At 37.6% G+C, this 10294-nt stretch overlaps 1 protein-coding gene across 4 annotated transcripts in view; it reads left to right on the top strand.

Moving 5' to 3' along the window:
- The window catches only part of KLHL24 (kelch like family member 24), a 41546-nt gene that overhangs the window by 11254 nt on the left and 19998 nt on the right, over positions 1–10294 (top strand). For all 4 annotated transcript variants that reach the window (XM_046659882.1, XM_046659881.1, XM_046659884.1 and 1 more), the window contains one exon: positions 602–1582. In XM_046659882.1, the coding sequence (XP_046515838.1) occupies positions 663–1582 (920 nt within the window). In that variant the 5' untranslated portion in view covers positions 602–662. The remainder of the gene's footprint in view (positions 1–601; positions 1583–10294) is intronic.

The following is a 10294-nucleotide window of genomic DNA, read 5'->3' as shown; positions in this document are numbered from 1 at the left end:
TTGAACTTCCTTTTCCTTCTTAGTTCCTGTCCTTTTTTTTTTTTTTTTTTAAAGATTTTATTTTTTCCTTTTTCTCCCCAAAGCCCCCCCAGTACATAGTTGTATATTCTTCGTTGTGGGTCCTTCTAGTTGTGGCATGTGAGACGCTGCCCCAGCGTGGTTTGATGAGCAGTGCCATGTCCGCACCCAGGATTACGAACCAACGAAACACTGGGCTGTCTGCAGCGGAGCGCGCGAGCTCAACCACTCAGCCACGGGGCCAGCCCCTTGTCTTATAGCATTCTGACTTAGCTTTACAGTCAGTAGATGAAACCCAGCTGTGTAAAAGGGGAGACAGATGGTTATTAGTAATTCACAAAGTAGATGGTACCCTTTCAGCTGGAGGGGGTGCTTAAGGAGTAGTGTTGCAAATTGCCCCTAATCTTTCTAATTGTGCAAATGCAAACTTTTCTTTATCAATTTTTATTAAAATGAAATAGTGCTGTATACCCTATGTTAATTATGTGATTTTGTTGTGTTTCCATCAAAAGAAATGATGTAATTTGAATATTGAATTTTTTACATATTGAAATGTTTTCTTTTCCTTTTTTTTGACTGTTAGCCACATAAAGAAGATCCCTAACAGTCATTTCTCAACAATTATATAGTCAACTGATGTAACAATGGTACTAATATTGGGACGAAGACTAAACAGAGAGGATCTCGGGGTGCGTGATTCCCCAGCAACTAAGCGTAAAGTTTTTGAAATGGACCCTAAATCTCTGACAGGCCGTGAGTTTTTTGACTTCTCTTCAGGATCATCCCATGCGGAAAACATACTTCAGATATTTAATGAATTCCGAGATAGCCGCTTATTCACAGATGTTATCATTTGTGTGGAAGGAAAAGAATTTCCTTGCCATAGAGCTGTTCTCTCAGCCTGTAGTAGCTACTTCAGAGCTATGTTTTGTAATGACCACAAGGAAAGCCGAGAAATGTTGGTTGAAATCAATGGTATTTTAGCTGAAGCTATGGAATGTTTTCTGCAGTATGTTTATACTGGAAAGGTGAAGATCACCACAGAGAATGTACAATATCTCTTTGAAACTTCAAGCCTCTTTCAGATTAGTGTTCTCCGCGATGCGTGTGCCAAGTTCTTGGAGGAGCAACTTGATCCGTGTAATTGCTTGGGAATCCAGCGCTTTGCTGATACCCATTCACTCAAAACGCTCTTCACAAAATGCAAGAATTTTGCTTTACAGACTTTTGAGGATGTGTCCCAGCATGAAGAATTTCTTGAGCTTGACAAAGATGAACTTATTGATTATATTTGTAGCGATGAACTTGTTATTGGTAAAGAGGAGATGGTTTTTGAAGCCGTCATGCGTTGGGTCTATCGTGCTGTTGATCTGAGAAGGCCTCTGCTCCATGAGCTCCTGACACATGTGAGACTCCCTCTGTTGCATCCCAACTACTTCGTTCAAACAGTTGAGGTGGACCAATTGATTCAGAGTTCTCCTGAGTGTTACCAGTTGCTGCATGAAGCAAGACGGTACCACATACTTGGGAATGAAATGATGTCCCCAAGGACTAGGCCACGAAGGTGAGAAGACTGTTTAAAAATTAACTACAATATAATTAACAAAAATTTTTGTTTTTAAAATATTTTTAAACCTCTCAAATGTAATCTCAGTGGAGTCATTTATATGTATTGTGTACATGTGGCTGTATATAATTTAAGATTTGTTTTGGATTATGTAAATCATTAAAATGTCTCTCCCCGGGAAGGCTAGATTCAACAATAGCATTTTTTGTAAAATTGTTTTGTTAATATTGTTCTGAGCTCTCAGAGGGTGTTACGAAGAGTTTTGGCAACTGTGCATATCTCAACATATTTCTGCTGATTTCTTGTAACCTTTGTAGGGTCCCAAAGTATTCCACTTTTCTTTCCAGAAGGTCTTTGGATATAAAGTAGCTAGACTTTGGTAGACTCTCTTGGACTGCCTCTATTTATAAAAAAACAAATTTGCAATTTGCAGTTCATATTCTAACCTTTTTCATAACAGACAACATGAAATAGTAGAGGTGAAGTAAGTAAGCTGGTATACGTTGAGTGGCTTCTCAGATGTAAAACCCCAGCCTCAGATCTTTTCTCTTTGCCACAGTTACTATATTCAATCTCAATTTTTTCTTTTTTCTTTTTTTGGTGAGGAAGATTGGCCCTGAGCTAACATCTGTTGCCAGTCTTCTTCTTGCTTGTGGAAGATTGTCGCTGTACTAACATCTGTGCCTGTTTTCCTCTATTTTGTGTGGGATGCCACTATAGCATGGCTTGACAAGTGGTACGTTGTCCGCATCTGGGATCCCAACCCGCGAACTCTGGGCTGCCAAAGTAGAGTGCGTGAACTTAACCACTACCCCACCAGGCCAGCCCCTCAATCTGAATTTTTAAAATTTTTTCTCATTACAAAAATTACATCATCATTATAGAGACTTGGGAAAATTTATCTTTAGGGGTAGAAATGCAGTTAAGTATTGTACTATATTTGTATCTTCTTACAGTGAGTACTTCTGTGAAATACCCATAGATTTTAACTCATAAACTATAGAAAAATAATCTCCATGGCTTAGTAATGGAAGAAATAATAGTAAACATACTTTACCATGAATAAGCAAGAAATGGCTATTTTGAGAAATATTGCAAAGAATCTTTTAAATATTTTTCTAACAAAGCTAATGTTGGGTTTTTTTTTTATTGTGGTAAAAAGTGTAATATAAAATTTACCATCTTCATCATATTTAAATGTACCATTCAGTAGTGTTATATTCACATGGTTGTGAAACTAGTGTTTATTTTTATTTTCCCATACCATCCTTACTTTTTCTATCAATTTACTATAGCATAGCTCTCAAACCACATTTTTAACTTTGATTTTGACTATCATTATTTTGGAATGTAATTAAAATTCAGCATATTGTGAGATAGCATGCCTAAAATCTACAATAGTTTGGATGTAGCAAGCTTTAATGTTTCCTCATATGTCTGATGAGAATGATGATAAATAGTACTTACTTTACAGGTTTTGTCATTGAAATTATTAAATGCAATAATCCTTAATGTACTCAGCATAGCAAGCGATGCATAGAAAGTGCTTAAAAATTATTAGCTATTATTGTTTATATAGTATAGTGTAGATCTGACCCACTTTTAAAAATCTCCCAGTACTTGAGAGCCTGAACTTTTTATAAATTGCATACAATATTGGGTAACTATTATTACAAAAAATGAATGTAATATTTCTTTGTATTAGAGTTCGAGTGCATTTTTTTCTTTCAAAGTTAGCTGACTTATGTCAATTATATCTCAAAACTGGAAAAAAGTAGCTGACTTTAGTTTTAAAAAGTAATTGTTTTACAAGAAAGAAATATGAAATATTTTACTCCTAGTCTTTTAACAAAGGACAAAAAACATACAGTTTTATTCTATAAATACCCTGATGTGTGTGTGATTTTTAAAGGACTATTTAGAAGCTTGGACTGAGCTTAAGAAAGTGGAAAGAGCAAGGTTCTTAAATGTATTAAGAAAGCTAAACAGCTTTGGGGCTGTTCCAGAACTTTTCTGGATACATGGTATTCCTCTAAGGGGAAAATTGCGCATTTTTCCAATTAGAGTCCCTTTGTATCAGTAGAAGGGTTTGGGGTCAAATAGGGTTAATAATACCTATCTCACATATCTCATAGGATTAGAACAGGGACCAAGGGTTATGTGTTGCACAATTAAAATAGGTCATTTATTGTTAATATTTATAAAGGTATGACCTGAATGAAATCAGATTGCAGCCTAAGGGTAATTAGGCTGAGACAGCAAATGGATAATTTTCCTGATTCACTTAATTATTTGATTTACAAAAACGTATTTCACATCCAGTTTTTAAGGGAACCAATCCATTTCATACAGTGAAACACATCTATATATAAGACTGCAGTATCACCTTTCTTCAGGATGCAAGTAGGAAAAAACCACACTATGGTTTAATTGAATTTGCAGACTATTGTAAATATAATAGCAGATACTTATGTTGGCATTATGTGAGGAAAGAGGAATCTTTTTATTTTACAACTCTGCCATCACGTTCTGTCCCTTATATTCTTTCACTTTATTTGTTACTGCATGTTAGTACCAATCACTAGGAATTTCATTATCTGAACAATGTGTATTATTTGTACAGGTTCTCATCTTTGTGAGAAACTCCAAACTTCTTTGAAAAAGGAGTGATGTCTCCACTTCTACAACTGCAGTTCACTCCTCTGCCTTCTGCTCCAGTCACTCTACTGAAACTCCTCTCAATCAGGTCATCACTGACCTTCTATTTATTATTTGTTATCCTCTTTTCGGTCTTTATCCACCTTGATCTCTCTTTAGGATTTGACATTATTTATTCCTTTAATCCCTCTTGAAACGCTCTCCCCCTTAACTTCTGGAGTACCATTTTCCACATGGTCCTCTTACTTCTCTTTCTCAGATTCATGGTTCTGTATCTAGTCTTGGAAATGTTGATAGTCCCCTTGGTTCACATCTCTTTGTCTTACCTTATCAACTTTTCTAGGTGATCTCATCTATTCTCATGGCTTTAATTACCATGCATGTTATTGACTATCAACCTGTATCTCCAGCCCAGACTTTTCTCTTTCATTCATTCATTCAGCCAATGTTTCTTTTTTTAAACTTTTATATATGTATGTATGTGTGTGTACATATATATATATGTATGTATTTTTTTCACTAGAGGATATTCTTTAAAAAAATAACATAAGCAAAATAACATCACACTTAGTTAATAATTCTTTCATATTATCTAATACCTAATCCAAATTCAGATTTCCCCAGTCTTTTCCAAAATGTTCTTTAGTGAACCCAATTCAGGACCATGCATTGCATCTGGTTATTTCCATGAAGTCTCTTTTATTCCAGAACAATTTCTTTTTTTCATGATTCTGGTTTGTTAATGGGCAAGTTGTCCAGAAAAAATATTCCACCTTCTGTAGTAGTCTGGTTGCTTCCTTATGGTATCACTTAGCTGCATTTAGCTATGATTCCTGGAGACTCGAAGTTGGCTCTAAAAGCTTCAGCTTGATGGAGACAAGTTAAATATTTTTGGCTAGAAGTCATCCAAGGTAATGCATCATGTTAGGAGACACAGTGTATCTGGTTGTCCCACCATTAGCAATGTGAAGATTGACTCTGGATTAGGGTGATATACTCCTCACATCAGCCAATATTTCTTTAATGTTTATCCTGTGCCAGGTATTCTCCAGAGCTCCACCCATAGTGGATATTCTACCTACATATACCGCATGTCTCTTAAATGACAGAGAAAACCCCAAGATGCATCCAAGAGCATGAGAGGTTTTGATAATCTGCACTGCCGGTTGTAAACCCTTGGGTGCATGGAGGAAAAACAGTGGAGACCAATCACAGAAGGAATAAAGCTTAGGAACAGTGGTTGTCTTTTTATTAATATATATTATGCAACTTTAAATCTCTCTATTAACACATAATACTATTTTTAATAAATACCAAGTTCAAGCATCATGATATATTTAGAGTACTGGCTTCAGAATCACACAGTCCTGGATTAAAATCTGCTCTACACAGCTAGTTAATTCCATGACCTTGGGGCAAGTTACTTTAACTTCTCTCTGTATCAGTTTTCTCATGTGTAAAAGGATACTACCTACCTTTAAGATTGTTATAAGGATTGGAAAAACCATATCAAAAATGTATAACCTAGAATTGGACACAAAAATGCTTAATAAAAACTATTGCTGGTTTCATGAAAAAGTTTATGCTGTACTTTTACAGAATAGGAAATGTGGTTTGAGAGTCAGAAATGTTTGCTATCAAATAGTTTATTTTAAGCATAAATTGTTCATAGCTATGGGAAAAATTGATGTTCTTTCCCACACTCCATTGAGCAAGAGATAGCTAAGATTTAATCAGCTCATCATTTTGAGGCTGGAATCAGTTAAGTACTTGTCTCTTCTAATACTTTCTACTACCTCTTGTCTAATAATCAGTTACTATATGATGAATATAGGAACCTAACTGCCATAAAGAGGACAAAGTTCAAGTTGCTATTGGAAACCAGTTGAGAAAATTAAGATAAAGTGTTTTTTTTAATAAATAGTTTTAAGATTGTTTAATTAATTCCTTCATTCATTATTTTATAGGTGATAAAACTGAGGCACAGTTAAGTGAACCAACTTGCTCTTGGTCACAAAGCTAGTTAGTGGCAGGACCAGGGCTAAAATTCAGTGTTCTGAATTTTTTTGTTCCAGTCCTTCTTAAAAACGATATTCTACTATATTATGGGATGCATGGTTTACCATTTTTATACATGTTAATTCATTTTTATTTTGAACTCAAACATTTTTCCATAAAAGTATACATTGGAAGTCTCCCTCTACTTGACCCTTATTAGTATATTAGTTCTCCTCCCCAAAGGATACCTCTGTTAACCAGTTTTTTGAACTCTTTTTGGAAATATTCTTTGCATATGGAAGTGTGTGTGTGTGTGTGTGTGTATTTATCACTTCAGAGTATCTTGGAGGGCTGGCCCCGTGGCCTGGTGGTTAAGTTTGGCACACTCCGCTTCGGCAGCCCAGGTTCACAGGTTTGGATCCCAGGCATGCATCTATACACTCACCAGCCATGCTGTGGCAGCAACCCACATACAAAGTGGAGGAAGATTGGTACAGATGTTAGCTCAGGGCTAATCTTCCTCAGCCAAAAAAAGAAAAAGTATCTTGGAGATTGTTCTACATCACCACATATAGGTCTTTATTCCTTTTTTTTTTTACTTTTTATTATGGGAATTTTCTTTTCTTTTCTTTTTTTTTTTTTGAGGAAGATTAGCCCTGAGCTAACATCTGCTGCCAATCCTCCTCTTTTTTTTGCTGAGGAAGGCTGGCCCTGAGCTAACATCCGTGCCCATCTTCCTCTACTTTTTTATAAGTGGGATGCCTGCCACGCCATGGCTTGCCAAGCGGTGCTGTGTCCACACCTGAGATCCAAACTGGCGAACCCCGGGCCGCTGAAGCGGAATGTGCACACTTAACCACTGTACCACTGGGCCAGCCCCAGGAATTTTCAATTCCATTCTTTTTTAAGAACTGTACAGTACTCCATTTTTGGATACCATAATTTTTTGATCTATCTCTTAATGATGAACAATTTAGGTTGTTTCTAGATTTTTGCCATTGCAAACAATGCTCAGTGAATATGCTTGTACATATGTCTGCATACATATACTGGCAATTTATAGCATGACTTATTAGAAGTGAAATTGCTTAATCCTCAGTCATAGGGTATGTGCATTTTTAATTTTGTTAGATACTGTAAAAATTGTCTTCCGATCTACATTTCATCCAAAAATATGAAAGTACCTATTTCTCCACTCCTTTGCCAACACAGCATATTATTACTTTTATAAATCATTGCTACTCTGGAAAGTGAAAACGGTATCTTATAATTTTAATTTGCATTTCTTTTTAAATGTGGAAGGTTGGGCATCTTTTCCTGAGTCTGAAAACTATTTGTAGGTGTTTTTTCCTGCAATCCATTGAACTCTATCAGAATTCTGATTACAAGTAATTAAAACCAGCTCACCTGGGGGCCGGCCCAGTGGTGCAGCAGGTAAGTTCGCACATTCCGCTTCTCAGCGGCCTGGGGTTTGTCAGTTCGGATCCCAGGTCAGGACATGGCACCGCTTGCCAAAAGCCATGCTGTGGTAGGCGTCTCACATATAAAGTAGAGGAAGATGGGCACAGGTGTTAGCTCAGGGCCAGTCTTCCTCAGCAAAAAGAGGAGGATTGGCAGTAGTTAGCTCAGGGTTAATCTTCCTCAAAAAAAAAAAAAAAGAAAAAAACCAGCTCACCAGTTTAAGCATAAAAAGGGGATGTATTAAAAGGGTACAGGAGTCATTATCTTGTAGAACCTAAGGACAAAGCAAACATTTTAAGAGCCAGCCCTGATGGCCTAGCAGTTAAAGTTTGGTGCACTCTGCTTTGGTGGCCCATGTTCAGTTCCCTGGCACAGAACCACACCACTTGTCTGTCTGTAGCAGTGCTGTGGTGGCAGCTCACACAGAAGGACTTACAACTAGAATATGCAACTATGTACTGGGGCTTCGGGGAGGCAGGGAGGGGAAGTAAACATTTTGTGTCTTTTGATCAGTACAGCCATTGCCTTATAGAACCCATTCTGCCTATTCCAGTTTCAGATGGAAAGCCTCTGTCCTCACCAAGTTTAGAAAGCTATAAGGTTTATGTGGCATAGCTTATAGGGGGTCATTTATATTGATGAATTCACCATGATCCAGTAATTCCTCTAGGCTCAGAAACGTGTTTTTTCTTTTGATACAGTAAGAATAGACTATTGGGGCAAATTTAACATTTACTATGAGAGACTGATAACTCATTATCTTCTAGTCTATATATATTTATTTGCTATAAGAAATGGAGGGCCAGCCTGGTGGCACAGTGGTTGAGTTTGCGTGCTCCGCTTTGGCAGCCTGGCATTCACAGGTTCAGATCCCAGGCATGGACCCACACACCGCTCATCAAGCCATGCTGTGGCAGTGTCCCACACACAAAATAGAGGAAGCTTGGCAGAGATGTTAGCTCAGGGCCCCTTTTCCTCAAGCAAAAAGAGGAGGACTGGTTGCAGATGTTAGCTCAGGGCCAGTCTCCTCACAAAAAAAAAAAGAAAGAGAAATGGAACTGTCAAACAGACTAGATATTTTAGGTCAGTCTGTCAGCATAGTCTCTTACTATGGGCAGGTCACTACAGGGGAAGCCAAAGTTTTCAAAGGTTGCTTGGCAAGCATGGAATCCAAACAAAGGGATTTAGCAGATCTTTAGGACCAGAATCCTCTCACCTAGTTATGGCTTGAGGCAGTCTCACCCACCATAAAAATATTCTCACCAAAGGACCAACAATGTTCAAGTTAGCTAAGATTCTCTTTCCTTTAGACAAAAATTGAATGGGTACAGGAAATGTTTGCCTCTGTGCTTATTATCTACTCTTTCATTCATTCATTTACTGACTGCTTTTGGGGCTGACCAATCCTGTCTTTTAATATACAGTTCTTTCTTTAGATAAATTAATACATTGAGTTTAGTAACTGTCATATCTTACAGACTAGAGAGCCATTTAGTCTCTCTGGGGCTTAAAGTCTCATATCTCTGTTTTGGTTTGATGGCTTGGTTTTCAGATATTTTTGACTCTTAGAATGGTGAATAGACTATATCACTAATGTCTCTCCCTTCTCTCTTCCAGCTTTCCACTATATGAAACACACTGCCTTTCCTATTGTTTCACTATTGAACGAATAGTGAGCCTTAACAGTAAAGCAGCAAATAGTTGTCATTTTGTCACAGCAGAAAATCAGAATTTTGACTTTAAAGGATTAATAAAATAAAGTAACATTCACTCTAAAAAAGAGATTGCATTGGTATTTAGAATTTTATTCATCCTACGCTATCATCTTGACTATCTTTTTGTTCTAGTTACTGTTTTCAGCTTGTCAACATCAAAGGCAAAATCACCTGTTATTTTACCCTCAAAATGAATATATTCGGGAATAGCCAAAAGAATTGCAATTCAGGATGTGCGTGTTATGGCAAACCATAGGCAAATCCCCAAAAAGGAAGGAGGGGAGCTGCTTTTATAGAAAAAAAGGGGGAGTAGGGAGAGGCTGTTCTAAATAAAAGTCCATTGGGGGAAATTCACAGTTCCAGGTGGCAACAGCTTTTCATTGGCCAAGTTGCAGCACTTCTCATTGGCTGGGTTTTTGCTGCATGGGGAGAGAAGTCTCCTTCACTAGTAAAGTAGTTTTACTTCCTGTGGAAGATGCCGGTCTCCATCTCTTCCTGTCTGGAGTAATCAAGGAAGTATGATGTATGATAGGATGTGAGAGCTCCCCCTGCAAAGCCGTGCAGACTCCAATTTAGTTGAGGTTTCTTGTATTCATTTCACAGGCTGGAGTAACTTATTTCCTTTAAGGCAATCATCTCCCTGCCTGAGATAAGTATTTTCCAAGCTCAAGAAATAAAAATAACTACTCTGTTGGGTTAACAGTCTCTAATGAGAACACCAGACTTGTCTCTAATTAAGTTAAAAGCCATTTGGTTACAAATAAGACCTTCAGGGGCCGGCTCCGTGGCTAAGTGGTTAAGTTCGAGGCCTCCACTGGCCAGCCCAGGGTTCGGATCCTGGGTGCGGACGTGGCACCGCTCGTCAGGCCACGTTGAG

Source organism: Equus quagga, chromosome 4 (genome assembly GCF_021613505.1).
Source record: "Equus quagga isolate Etosha38 chromosome 4, UCLA_HA_Equagga_1.0, whole genome shotgun sequence".
NCBI classification, from domain to species: domain Eukaryota; kingdom Metazoa; phylum Chordata; class Mammalia; order Perissodactyla; family Equidae; genus Equus; species Equus quagga.
Note: the sequence above shows the minus strand (reverse complement) of the source record. Positions and strands in the feature narration are given on the sequence as shown.